The sequence below is a fragment of the Panthera uncia genome, chromosome A2 (genome assembly GCF_023721935.1).
Source record: "Panthera uncia isolate 11264 chromosome A2, Puncia_PCG_1.0, whole genome shotgun sequence".
In the NCBI taxonomy this organism is placed as follows: Eukaryota; Metazoa; Chordata; class Mammalia; order Carnivora; family Felidae; genus Panthera; species Panthera uncia.
In genome coordinates, this window is record NC_064816.1 from 58,388,797 (window position 1) to 58,402,472 (window position 13,676).

General features: G+C 59.3%; 2 protein-coding genes across 2 annotated transcripts; both read right to left on the minus strand.

Annotated features, from left to right (window-relative positions):
- Positions 1-1,074: 1,074 nt before the first annotated feature.
- DDX56 (DEAD-box helicase 56) lies at positions 1,075-8,781 on the minus strand. The gene is made up of 14 exons (XM_049641177.1): positions 8,483-8,781; positions 8,233-8,394; positions 7,621-7,781; positions 7,298-7,468; positions 7,090-7,180; positions 6,327-6,571; positions 5,901-6,020; positions 5,314-5,427; positions 5,143-5,237; positions 4,013-4,086; positions 3,791-3,880; positions 3,549-3,654; positions 1,639-1,715; positions 1,075-1,329 (listed from the first exon to the last, which is right to left on the minus strand). The coding sequence occupies exons 1-14, from the start codon at positions 8,540-8,542 to the stop codon at positions 1,252-1,254; spliced, it is 1,644 nt and encodes a 547-aa protein (XP_049497134.1). The 5' UTR covers positions 8,543-8,781; the 3' UTR covers positions 1,075-1,251.
- Positions 8,782-10,716: 1,935 nt separating this feature from the next.
- On the minus strand, positions 10,717-13,676 carry TMED4 (transmembrane p24 trafficking protein 4). Its single transcript, XM_049641178.1, is given in 6 exon segments — positions 10,717-12,042; positions 12,417-12,563; positions 12,823-12,948; positions 13,112-13,212; positions 13,332-13,469; positions 13,472-13,676. Coding segments are annotated over 6 exon segments (846 nt in total). The 5' UTR covers positions 13,656-13,676; the 3' UTR covers positions 10,717-11,892.

The following is a 13,676-nucleotide window of genomic DNA, read 5'->3' on the forward strand; positions in this document are numbered from 1 at the left end:
GGCCAGCTGTTCCTCCACTGGGGTGGCCGCTGGGCCAGCACAGGGCCCACATCCCATCCACCAGCCCTCACTTGCCCCGTAAGCTCAGTGCGCCGGGAACTTCTGAACCCTGCTTCCCACCTGGGAATGGGGACCGGCCTTCTCCAGAGCTTGTTGAAGACAACAGGTGTACAGCCTCAGCTCTGTCCCCAAGTGGGGACCAGGCCCAGGGCAGTCCCCTTGGACCCAAACCCTCCTGCACCTGGATCCAAGCTGCAAGCTCACTGGCCAGGAGCATGTGGAGGTGGTAGGGTCAGAGGGACAGGGAACCTCGGGGAGAAGGCTGCTGTGCCCTCGTAGGCAGCCCAGAACACCCAGGGCCCTCCTGTGCTCAGGACCAGGCCTCGGCTCCTCCCCGCCTCATAAAGCAGCTTCAGGCCAGTTGGAACCCCAGTGGCCCCCCGGGCTCGCTCACAGAGCCCCACCAGCACACCTCAGAAACCCTCAAATGCAACAGCAGCAGGAAAGGTCAAGCCCCAGCAACCCCAAGCGCCACCACACCCTCACAGGAAGCAAAGACACAGCTTCCTCGCTGCCCTATGTTCTCTCCCAACCAGCCCGGCCTCACAAGGCCCACAGCAGGTGACAGTCACACCAGGACATGGCACGAGGGAGATCCCTGCCTTTGGACAGCAGCAGACGCTGGGATCTGCTCCTTCTTGGGCCTTCTGGCTGGGTGGAGAGCCTGGAACGCTGCACATGCACACCCCGTGACGACTCCCTGGGCTCCCTGCCTCCGGAAGGCATTTACGACACAACCAGGCTTGGAGGGGGAGGTGTGGGGCTCACGGCTGGGAAGGCCCGCCTCCTTGTGGTGCTCCAGGGGAGCAGGGTCATTCCAAGTCCTGGGCGCGGCAGTGGTTGGGCCAGAGACCCAGGCGAGGTGGGTCACAGCGCCGCACGGCTGACCTCTGCTGGCCCGGCAGGTACCACACGCAGCAGGCAGAGAGCCAGGCGCCGCCTCCTGGATGCGGTTTAATTCCCAAGGTTTCCAGGGATGAGCATACCTTCACACAGAGAGGAAGCACGGGCCAGGCCAGCCAGAATCCTTATTCTGTCAAGGAACAAAGTGGCAGCCTGGTGGCACCAGGAACCAGCACCACCACGGCGCTGCCTGCCCCACCATCCAGACCATCCAGGACGGGAAGCTGGCCTCCGCTCCCTGCTCAGCCCCAGAACGCATCCCCAAGACCAGAGGCTGCACGCACAGCCTCAGGGAGGCACAGCGGTGGGCCTACGTCTCTCCTCTCTGTGCCTGAAGCTGCGCAGTGGGTTCCGGGTCCGTGCCTTCTGCGGGGCAAAGTCACGGGTTAGCCAGGAAATTGGGTTCAGCGGAGACAGACTGGGAGAGATGGGAGGCATGGTCCCCACTAGACAGGGTGGGCAGCGGGGGCAGAGCAGACCCTCCTGCGTTCTTGAAGCTGCTGGCAAGCAGCCCAGGGAGTGTCTGCCCCCACGACTAACCCGCAGCCCAAGAGCATGGGCCGAGTTCTCAGGGCCCTTCCCCCACCTCCCAAGGGCAAGGGACATGTACACCCCTAGGACAACGGAACAAGGTAGGAGAGCCCTGCAGCATCACCAAGGACCCAGAAAACTTACCTTGACCTTGGCCTTCTTAGAGGCCAGCTTCTTCCGCTTCTTGGGAGGGTGGACAAGACCACGCAGAGCAGGAGGGACTAAAAGACACATAGACCCCATGGCTGCCACCACCCCTGCACGTAGCCCACCTGCCCACCCACGCCCCCTGTGACCGGCGGGCTGGCTCCAATCTGCCCCTATGTCCAAGGGGCCCAGGAGCCCCCACTGCCTCCCGCCACGTGCCCAGGGCTGCGAGGGTGGCTGTGTTCTGGGACGAGATTGCAAAGACACAGGTTAAGTCCCTCCCCGACTGTGTTTGTTTGCTGCGTTAAGAACGTGGCAGAAAGATAAAATCACATGCATTTTTAAGGCAAAGATACTTCTGAAACAGAAAAAAAGCCCACGTGTAACTTCTTCACATGTGGTCTGTTATTACAAATTCATACCCAACCAGAGCCCTTCGCTCACATCCTTCCTACACCCACCAGGCCACATGGTCACTGCTGCCACGTGCTGTGATCCTTGGCCTCTGACCTCACCACCACCTGACCTTGGCAGGGCACCCACCCAATCCCCACAGGCCTCCACATCCCACTGCCGCCCTCTCCCACCTCACCTGGCCCCCTAGGCTCCCCGCCACACACTCTTACCAAAGACTTTGCTCCTGTGGGATGCAGGACAGGGTTCCCTCACCCCCTTCTCCCTGTCTCTCTAGGTCAGTCCTTGGGGAACCTGGCCCCCACCAATCCCTCCGGGTCAGTCCTTGGGGAACCTGGCCCCCACCAATCCCTCCAGTTCAGTCCTTGGGAACCCAGCCTCCACCAATCCCTCCAGGTCTTTGGGGAACCCGGCCGCCACCAGTCCCTCCAGGTCAGTCCTTGGGGAACTTGGCCCCCACCAATCCCTCTAGGTCAGTCCTTGGGGAACCCAGCCCCCACCAATGCCTCCACGTCAGTCCTTGGGGAACCCGGCCCCCACTAATCCCTGAAGGTCAGTCCTGGGGAACTTGGCCCCCACCAATCCCTCCAAATCAGTCCTGGGGAATTTGGCCCCCACAGTCCCTCCAGTCTTTGGAGAACCTGGCCCCCACCAGTCCCTCCAGATCAGGCCTGGGGAATTCGGTCCTTCCAGTTCAGTCCTTGGGGAACCTGGCCCCCACCAATCTCTCCAGGTCAGTCCTTGAGGAACCTGGCCTTCACCAACGTCTCCAGGTCAGTCCTTGGGGAACCTGGCCCCCACCAATCTCTTTAGGTCAGTCCTTGGGAACCTGGCCCCCACCAATCCCTGAAGGTCAGTCCTGGGGAACTCGGCCCCCACCAATCCCTCCAGATCAGTCCTGGGGAATTCGGCCCCCACCAGTCCCTCCAGTCTTTAGAGAACCTGGCCCCCACCAGTCCCTCCAGGTCAGTCCTGGGGAACCCACTCCACCAGTCTCTGTGGCACCTTCCCATGTTCTGAATCCTTCTGTGCTGCTGGCCCAAGCCTTTCCTGCACACCCACGGGCTTGAGAGGGCCAACTCTTACTGGCCCTTCCCCCTTAACCTGTCTTCAGCAAGTTCAGCACAAAAACACATGTGCTTGTTACCAGAGACACCACACACCGGACACCATTACCAGGATTACGGCTGCACAAAGAAAACCAGACACTTGGACCACCTGGTTGAATTTTGGCCTTGACTGTACCCCAGAAGCCGAGCTCATGGTCCATTCCTGACATGACGGTAACCTGGGCATCTCTGGTCCCCATGAGGCTCAGACAGGCCTGTTCCCCAATCCCCCACCCCCGCTTCACCTCCTGCCATGACCCCCTTCCACACTGGCCCTGCTGCATAACCAGCGGCTGGGATGGTGCTGCTGGGCCTGGGTGCGGCCTCTGCCAGTGCCTGCAGCATGGGGTCCCCGCCCCTGCCCACACAGGGGTACGCGCTCACCTAGGTAGTCAGGGACGTGGCCCAGGTGGGGCTTCACCACGGCAGGGTGCAAAGGCAGATCGTGCCGCAGCAGCTGGAGGTCCCGGGGGTTGTCTTCGAAGTATGTCTGCAAGGGACACGGGCGAACAGCAGGCTCACTCTTCCTTCTGAGGCCCTCCTGTGAGCAGCTGCGCCCCACGTGCTCCCTGCTCAGAGCCACGTGTCCCCCACAGAGGCCGAGTCCTCCCCCCACCGGCCCTCACCTTGAGCCTCTCTGAATGCAGAAGTTCCTCCTTGATCTCCTTCAACCTTGCCTCTCGAATGGCCTGTTTTGTCACTGAGCGCATGGCGTCCTGGGTGTGCACACCAGAGGTCAGGACGGCGAGGCTGCCCAATCTTCCCTCATGCCCAGCATTCAGCAGCAGGGGTCTGACCCAGGTCCCTGAGGAACGGACCCCCCTCCCCCCACCCCACGTTCCACTCACCCTGCAGCGATAGCGGAAGCCCTCGATCTCCTCCATGCGGAACTGGTAGGGCAGCAGGACAGGGGCCTCGTTCTCTGTGGAGAGAACAGCACAGAGGGTCCCCTGGGCTGAAGGTTCAGGGTGGGTCTACTGGGGGGTCACCTGCTCAGAGCCCCTTGTAACCCTTCCCTGGGGCGAAGCAGCCCAGAGCCCAGCCCACTGCTTCCCCGTGACGTGCATGTACAGCGAGAAACCAGAGTCTTGTGGATGGCCCACGACAGCTGCTCCAGGACACTGTGACTGGGGCAACCCATCATCCCCTGGGTGCCAGACACATCCTCAGCCTTGCAACCTGCCCACCTACCCACTCTCGCCATAAGAGCAGCAAAAGCAAAGGGCAGCACAGAACACCACCACCTGCAGCCACGCCCCGTTCTGAGCAGGAATGGCCACGCTGGGACACTCAGCGTCCGTGACAAACCAGCGTGCCAGTTGAAGAAGCCAGGGCACAACGCACCCCTCACATGCCTGCCAAGCGGTGCCCCGGCCCATCTTCTGCACGAGCCCACAGGCTTAATGCTACGTGGTGAATGGTGTCTTTCCCGCACCCCCAACACAGGCAGCAATGAGGCTGCACAGAAGCCCTGTCCGGACCTCCTTACAGAACCTCCTGGCTGGAGGGCAGCCCCAGCCACGCCCCTTGCACAGCCTGCCCCTCGGCCTGGAAAGTTGCCAGCTACGCTGCTGCAACGTAACCTCGAAGACAGAGGAGCCCAGACCACGGCTGGGCTACCTGGGGGTCAGGGAAGGACACCCCGCGTAGCCTCCTCTCCCAAAGTCCTCTCCTGGGACACCACCAGCCCCCTCCCTTTTCTCCAAACCCCCTCCCCTCCCTTGGTCCTTCTGCCCCTTGAATCAGACAATAAACGTGACTCTGACCACCTGCCCGACAGCTCTGGACCTCAGCTTGCTCATCTGTGGGGGATGCCGCCTGCCACCCTGAGTGTGAGAAGGTGGAGCAGGAGGGAGGGGCAGGGCAGGGCCGAGCAGAGCAGGGCCGAGCAGGGGTGCTACTGCCCACGCTGGTGTCCCCGCTGCCATCCCCACCACTGGGTCTGAGGTGTGGCTGGAGAGGAGGGCTGGGCTCTCACCTCCACAGAGAAGCTCCTCGATCGTGTCGAGGTGCGATTGCTCAGCGGGCAGCACGAAGGTCAAAACCATGCCTGGGTTGTTGGCCCGCGCCGTCCTGCAAGGACACGTGGCCCGGCATCAATCTCCAGCCCGAGGCCCACTGCCTGCCCGCCAGGCCCCGGCTCTCCTACCTGCCAGCCCGATGAATGTAGGCTTCAAGGGTAGGGGGCAGATCAAAGTTGAGCACAGCGCACACGTGGTGGAAGTCTATGCCCCGGGCCACGCCGGCCTCCGGATCAGAAGCCCTGTGGGGAGACATCCTAGCATCAGACTGACCTCCTCCTTCCTCCAGACCAGCGATCTCCAGCCTCTCAAGCCTTTTAATTCGCAACATCTCTCAATAAAGCTTGATAAGAAATGATAAAACCCTAATGGGTTTAAAACCCTAGAATTGGTACTGTTTCAGGACCTAGAGTAGTGGCGGCGGCCAAACCTTTCACCCTGACCTCAGCGCGGGGGGGGGGGGGCAGACTCACTGCATCACAAAGCGATCCGAGAGCCACACCTGGAGTCTGTTAGGCTCACGTTCCCTTGGGGAACCTACTCCTCACCCATCACAGACACACACCCAGCACAGGACGGCCCACCAACAAGCCAAGTTTGGCCCTTACCGCTGCCCTGGGGCGCGTGCAGGTGCACCCTTCACCCCTCTTCTGTGGACCCGCAGGCCTGAACACCAGACTCCCTGCAGGGGCTGGGAAGAGAGACCAGCACTCACCTGTCTCCCTTGGGGCCCTTGCCTCGACGCTTGCCCTTAACCAGGGCTCCCAGAACTTCGGTGTCGGTCGCTATGACACAGTCGTAGAAGCCTTGGTTGAACTGTGAGATGATGTGGCACCTGTGGCCCGAGGGCAGAGGAAGCGTCGGGCCCAGGAGGCAGCTAGAGTCCCCCTCCCACCCTGACATCATCGTAACCACCACCCTGACACTTTCCTCCCCTCCAACTCTGTTCCTGCTCAACTGTCGTGCCTCAACAGCCTCAGCTGAAGACAAAGCGACGGCAGGAGTTGTGACAGGGAAAGTCAGCGAAGATCAGTCAGGCCCACAGCCAGGCCTCTACTTTGTGCTTAAGAGAGAACGCCAGCCACGCCCACCCCCACCAACCCCCTCGGGCGCATCTCAGCTGGGGGGTGGCGTGGCCCACCTGGAGCGCAGTGGCAGCTCCCCGTTGAGCACGCAGGCGGGGATGCCAAACTGCTCCAGGAACAGGCGCAGCCTGTAACTCCTCTCCAGCGTGTTGACAAACAGCAGGGACTTGCCCCGGATCAGCGAGAGCTTGAGCAGGGCGTACAGCAGCAGGAACTTGTCCTCCTCGGTCTCACAGACCACCTGAAACTGCTTTAACTGGTCTGGCCCTGGCAGCTGGGACTCCTGCAGCTTGAGAGTAACCTAGGGAAGACGGCCCCGCGGCCCGCGGTCAGGTCAGCTACCGCAAGCTGCTGGCCAACCAGGGCACAAAAGTGTGAGCCAGGGCACCCTGCGTCCCCTTCATCTGGGTGTCATGACAATTCAACGCACCCTAACCGTCGTGTGGGTGGAGGACACAAGACTACAATGCGCTAGAGGCACGTGACAGAGAAACACAACATGAGGGATGGCCCTCAGGAGGAAAGCCCTACGGCAGTGACCTTTCAGAAGAGTCCAGCTCACATAAGGTGAGAGCTTCGGCCATGCTGCTCAAAGCAGCCTTTCTGACCCTTGGGGGTCCCTGCTCATACCTTGAACCACCCCAGTGGACATCTGCATGGTTATCTGTAGCGGACAGCGTGTTAACGACCACCGGCCTCTAGCGCCTCAGAACCAGAGAGGCTCACGCCCTAACAACTGTCCCACCCGAGATACCAAAGAGCTCCTTCGAGAAGGGAGTTTCACATCAGTGGCTCCAGCTGGTACTGCAGGGCCCTTACCGGGTTATGCAATACCAGCTCCTTGAGGGCCTGCACGTCCTCGTTGAAAGTAGCTGACATCAGAAGAGCCTGATAAATCCGGGGCAAGTGACTGGAACAAAGCAGAACCTGTCAGACTCCAGCTCCGAGCCACCAAGTGTAGCAGGTGAAGCTCTGGCCCCCTGCTCCAGGCCCTGGAGCCTGTTCCCACCCCACGCGTCCTCCTTACCAGAGCAGACTCTTGAGTTCCTCCTCAAAACCAAAGGAGAAGAGAAGGTCAGCCTCGTCCACCACCAGCAGCTCCAGGGAGTCTCGCAGGGTCAAGCTGTCTTGCTGCAAGTGGTTTAAGATGCGAGACGGGGTCCCCACTACTATATCGGGCTTCTCCATCAGCACAGCTCTGCAGGCAGGCAACACCTCAGTATGGGAGAGAAGGGCGCAGCTGGGGCCTCACCCCTGCCTGCTCCTCCTCATGACTGCATAACCCCCCCCCCCCTTAGCCCCCCAGGCCCATGCCCTTCATTCCTCCACGGCCCTGCTGCTCTCACCTACCTCTGAGAGGCTGAGTCTTCAGCAGCGGAGACATCTGCCACCCGGATGTCCCGAGCGCAGTAGGCAGCCAGCTGCTGAACCATGGACCGGGCCTGCCGCGCCAGCTCCTTGGTGGGCACCAGCACGAGCCCTCTCACAGCCTGCTCTACCGCGGGGCCAGTCTGCAAGAGCACAAACGTCAGACTTCAGCGGGCCAGCCCGCGGCCGCAGAGCCATCGGACGCTTTGCTTTCCTTTCCTCCGTCTCTTCCGGGCAATCTGACCCAACCGTGGGGGCTTCCCCATAACCACCTGGCTGTGTCCTCATCAAGCCCTCGCTCACTTGTATTCTTCTCAGAACGGAATGCTCTTTCCGCAGGCGCCGACCCTCACGAACGGCAACTTACTTTGCGGTTACAAAGTTACTTAAACGCTAGAGGTTCACGTGAGTTAAGCAGAACCGGGAAAGGTGCCCGCTCTCCGTGGCACAGAGAAGGGAATGTGATGCAACCTCTACGCAAAGAACAACGCTGGCAGCGCCTGGGCCGGGGCCAGGCAACCTCGGTTGCAGCCCAGTGCGCGGACCAGCACCAGGCACGCCCCTCCCGCCCCTCGGGCTCCCGCCCCGACCCACCGCCTTCCTGTGGAGCAGCAGCTGCAACATCGGAATGGCGTAAGCGGCCGTCTTCCCCGAGCCCGTGCGCGCCCGAGCCAGGAGGTCCTTCCCCTCCAGGGCCAGCGGGATGGCCTTCTCCTGGATCAGCGTGGGGCGCGACCAGCCCAGGTCGGCGACGGCCTAGGAGACACGAGGCGCGGCTCAGGCGGCGCGCGGCGCTGTGGCCGCCCCTGCCCCGTCGGCCCGGCTCCTCAGCCCTCCCTGGTACCTGCAGGAGCCGGGGGTCCAGACCCATGTGCTCGAAGCCCAGCACCTCTGGATCCGCCATGCCGCCTCTCTGCGACGCCAGCGCAAACGCACCGCAGTCAGAGCGCGACTGCGCATGGGCCGCACCCCCCCCCCGGAAGTGCTGCGGCCTGGGTTTCCGGCGTTCCGGCTGGGCTGTGCGGCTGCGGCCGTGCGCAGGGTCCGGGGTCGCAGGCGGAGCCTCATCCTCAGGCCCGGCCGGGCGGGTGTTCCGGCGACGGAGGCGGGGCTGCGTGGTCGCCGGTGGGGGTCTTCTCGGTGCCCGCCTCCGCCCGCCCACCAAGGGTCCGGACCCGCCTCCTGTCCGCAGTCGTTGCCTGTGGGTCCACCTTCAGGTAGCGCTGCCTCTGTCAGCCTCGCCCTAGGAGTCCCGCCCGCACTGCCTCCACCGGGAGAGTAGCGTCGGGGCCTGCCTGTGTGCACCCCCCGCCGGGGAGGAGGCCCCCCCAAACCCGCTCCCGGGCCGCGGTGTGTGCGCTCCGCCTGCCCCCGGGCCGCCGCGCTTGAGGCCACCTTCTCGGCACCTGCGGCGTCGGTGGAGTCCAGGTTGCAGTGGGAACCGAGCAGGGGGTGGCGGCTTGCAGAGAAAACATGTGACCCTGCGTGCACCAGCACAAGGGCTCAAGGCCCCGAGGCACTCCATAGGACGGACAGGCTGCAGCACCTAGGCCGTACTGGGATGAGGGCTGGAAAAACGACTAGCATGAGTCATAGAGAGAAGAAGGTCGGCCGGCCTGGAGTTCCCTAATGTGGCTGCCCATCAGTTACCTGCACAACGTGGTTAAAAATAAGGATTCTCGTGGCCACCTGTATTCCCTACTGCTGCTGTAACAAATCAGCATAAACTTAGCATAAAACAACACAACTATTGTCCTATGGTTCTGTAGTTCACTCTTACGAGGTCTCACCAGGCTGAAATCTTTGGCAACACTGCATTTGCTTCTGCAGACTCAGATAATTATTTGCTTTGCCCTGCTTGCCTGGGGGTCCACTTCCTTCATCCTCAGCGCCAGCAATGGTGGGTTGAGTCCTCACGTCTCATCGCTGTCTTTTGCCTCCACTTTCAATGAACCTTGTGATGCCACTGGTCTCACCCAGATAACCCAAAATAATCTCCCTAGTTAATAGCAACCTTCATTTTCCTTTGCCCAGAGCTGGAGACCAGGCCTCTCCCCCTACCGTTTTGGTTTTTTTTTTTTTTGTGGTTAAGGATGTCATACTAAGAAAGGAAGAATTTCAGAATGTAATCAGGGTAGTATTGTGAAGAAAATCAGATTTCCCTGAATCTAGCCAAACTTGTTTTCTAAAAAAAAACCCCCAAAAACAAAAAACCTTTCATAGACCACAAGGTATGTGAATGTCACACACCAGCACGAAGATCCTCCTCTCCACAGCCACCACTTGCTGGCCCATCATCTTTCATTGACCTGCCCCATCAGTGGTCCATGCCCCTTCCTTTCAAAACGTCACAGAAGAAACCCAGAACTCACAGACCTACTGGCATAACCAAGATCCACTTGACTGTGTCTGTAGTGGACAGACTGGAAGCCTGCTCTGGTTCTTAGCTGTAGTCTTCTGCCCTCCCTCAGCCCGGGCTCCAGCAGAACAGCCACAGTCCCAGCCACATCCCTTAGTCCCCAGGCGCCCCAAGCCAGAGGTCCGCGTGGCTAACAAGTTCCAGGGCTACCTCTTTTTCCCTGTGTTAATTTTCACCTAAGAAAATTTTAAACTAGGAGCACCTGACTTTGGCTCAGGACATGATCTCACAGTTTGTGAGTTATAGCCCGACACTGGGCTCGCTGCTGTCAGCCTATCAGTACAGAGCCCACTTTGGATCCTCTGTCCCTCTCCCTGTTCCACCCCTGCTGGCACTCTCCCCAAAATAAGTAAATATTTTTTTAAAAATTGAAAACTAATTTTAAGTATTCAAAGAAATTTTAGAGAAGTCAGTTACAGTAGTTCACTTACTGGACTGTTACACAACCATCCAGAATCAGAAACAGGAGAAACACTTAATTTTAAATATGCTTACACATATTGAATGACAAAGCCTAGAAAACAAACTTGCATGTGTTTTTATGATTAAAAACATGAACACATGTGGAATACTATGGGATGCAGAGAAAAAGATTTAGTTCTGTGGGTCAAATAATACGTTAAATGAACAAATGCATGTAATAAATAAAACCATGAAAGAAAAAGCCAAGAATGGGCAAGTTTACTACAACAGGGGGACAGTGTACTAAGATCTGTAAAAGATTCCAGGGGCTAAGAAACAGGTAGTTCATCTGCTTGCGCGATTCCCTGCTGATGGGCCTGTGTGGCCAACCTCTGTGAGTGGCTGAGCAACTGCCCTGTCCGTTCCACACCCATGGACACCCATCCGGCCAAACCCCTGCAGAATGAGGCCACACTGAAGCCCACTGTGGGACAGCACGGGAGCCAGCAAGGCCAAGGGCCTTTCTTCCACTTCCTTTCGTGCCTCCCCTCTGCTCACCACCTCTTACTTCATTTCAAACACAGCTACTACAACACATTTTATTTCACTGGAAAAATCTGTGTGAAGAACCAAACGTGGCTCCTGCAAAAAAAACATTTACCACGGCTTAAATCAAAGTGAAAAGAAGAGAGTAGGAGGGCCCCGCCGGTGCTAGCTCTGTGACTGCCTCACTCTCAGAAACCCTGCGTGATGGAAATCGCAGGTGCCTCAGGGAAGTCTCTGCCCGGCCGCCTGGGGAGGCCATGAGAGCATCTATGATGTCTGTGAGCTGCTGCGGCCCTTAAAACTGTTCGGAGAAACAGCGTAGGGGAAGCTGCATGGGTGTTTTCACCTAGTCAAACACAGGCAGGAACACTTCAACTAGGAAGTAAAATATATATAATTTATCAAAAAATAGTTCTAATATATAGAAAAACATTACAATTCTCTGAGGCCTCTGCCCCTTATTTACATTCACAAAGCCACTGAGCAAACCCAGGACTAACAAGGGAATAGGGAGGCAGGGCCGCCCCTGGCCGGGCGTTTCAGCTGCCTACTGCAGAAATACAAAGAGAGAAACTAAAGGGGTAGCAGACACTTTTTCACTTGCTCTTTTTGTGCCAGGATGGGGGGAATCCCAGACCCAAGACTTAGTCCCGGGTCAGTTCCGACTCCAAACAGACCCCAAATGGACCTTTGGAAACTCAGACCAACGTCCTGGGTCCTTGAAAACCAGTGTGCACAAGTGGCTGACGTGAATGCTTTGTTGCCATGGAAACAATGTGGCTTGTGGTCTTTTTTCATTTTTTTTCCCTCAAAATCCAGGTGGAGAAGTTATCAGGTGGGGAAAGTACCAAAAATTGATGTGACGGGAGGATCGGACGGAGAGGATACTACACCAGCTTCTTGGCCTCAAAGAAGCTTTTGAGGTGACGCATCTGCCAGATTCCAGTGAGGATGAGGATGACCGTCTGAGCAATTGACCACCACAGGACCCTCTGGTTGGTGCTCTCGCTGGTAAGACGGAAGCGCTCCTCACGATACTGCGCGAGACAACAGAGGTGGGTTAGAGGCACAGGGGAAACGTTGCCGGCTATTGTTAGGCTCCTCCCTCCTGCACAGGATTGAACTTCAGGACCAAGTGCCTTCTGAAATACCGCCCCTGATCCCACTGGCAGTGGCCCCAGGGTGGCATGCTGCCCTCCGCAAGCATCCCTGCTGGGCAGGCAACAGCTACTGCTAGACTGGGGACTGTCCTCTCTTCGCTTGGTCTACAAAGCTTGAAGACGGCTATGGAGACCGATACTCCCCCTTGTCAGCTGATCCCCCAAGTAGGAGAGGCCCCAGGCAGAAACTTCCAGTAGGCACAGAGGGTACAAAGGTCAGCAGCCATGTCCCAGTACAGTCACGTGCTTACCCTCTGGTAATCCTGCTCCTTCTGGATCTGCTCCACCTGATCAAGTAGCTGTCGAGCTCGGAGCTGCAGTTCTGTCAGTTTATCCTTGGCGGCAATCTCGGGGTAGTTGTTGGCATGCTCCCCACCCTGGATGTCTAGGTGCACACGCTACAAAGAGACGGGGTGAGCGCCCCAGGGTCCTAAGGTCAGAAACCCTCTGAGGTTACAGTGTCTGAGCCCAGGGGGCCTCCGACTCTGTTCCAGGCTACAAAACCTCCTCTGGTCCCTGGCTGTGGGATAGGAGTGCTGCGTCTGTCTCCCTGTGACCGTGTCACAAAGTGTCACAAACAACAATGGTCATGAACTCAAAACTTGACAAAATCAAACTCAAGATTCCGAGCTGTGGCCAAACAGAACATTCTCTTACCAGTCTGCCGCCAGCAAAGAGGGACATCCTGGTGGAGTTGGAATGCAGGCAGATCTGGTGGTCACCAGGAGTGTGGGAAGTAAAGGTGAAGCGGCCCTCCGAGCCATACTGCCGGGACAGCACCACCTGCAACAGGACAGAGAGAGCCCCTACCTGTACTGTCACCTGTCCCAGGGCACGCTCACGTCCTCTGAGCTCCGCGCGTCCCAGACAGCTCTAGCGAAGGAAGACCGACGGAGTCTGCAAAGCGCCCCTGCCCCAGCCTGAGCACGGCCAGCGGGGGCCCTACCTTGCCTTCGGGATCCTTCACCTCCACGTGCATGCCCAGGCCCGGGGTCGAGGGCAGAAAGACTTCCTTCTGCTTGTCCCACATCTGGGTGCGGTAGTTCCCTGCGGAGCAGACAGAGCCGTCACGACCCGCCTGCTCCGCGCGACTCCCACGCTCCGCGGGGCGCCGTGACCGCGTCTGGGGGACACGCAGGGCCCTGTCCTCCCTCGCCCCGCCTGACCGATGACCATGGTCTCGTCGGGGATCTCCTCGATGAAGCAGCGCTTCTCGGTCTCGCCGATGTGGAAGTAGAGGCCCCGGGAGCCAGCTGCGCACAGCGCGAGCAGCAGCAGCGCCGGTCGTCCCATCGCCCGCCGCCACCCGCCCCGACACCTGCCAACGAACGCCCTCGGCCCGCCGCGCACGCGCGCGCCTGCGCCCCAGTCCCGGCGCCGCAGCGGGGGCCAGACGCAAAGTGCGCATGCGCCGTGACGCCGGCCCTGCGTCCGTCCGGGTCCGCGGGTCTTCCAGGCCGCGCAGCACGGCCGAAGAGGAGAATGCGCATGCGGGGGACGCCCGGGGCCCC

Excerpts from the sequence above, each read along its gene's own strand:
- DDX56 (XM_049641177.1), bottom strand. The coding sequence starts at position 8,542 with ATGGCGGATCCAGAGGTGCTGGGCTTCGAGCACATGGGTCTGGACCCC. Across the intron at positions 7,469-7,620 it reads GAAGACTCAGCCTCTCAGAG|AGCTGTGCTGATGGAGAAGC; the intron begins GTAGGTGAGAGC and ends GCCTGCCTGCAG. Across the intron at positions 5,428-5,900 it reads AAGGGCCCCAAGGGAGACAG|GGCTTCTGATCCGGAGGCCG; the intron begins GTGAGTGCTGGT and ends GTCTCCCCACAG.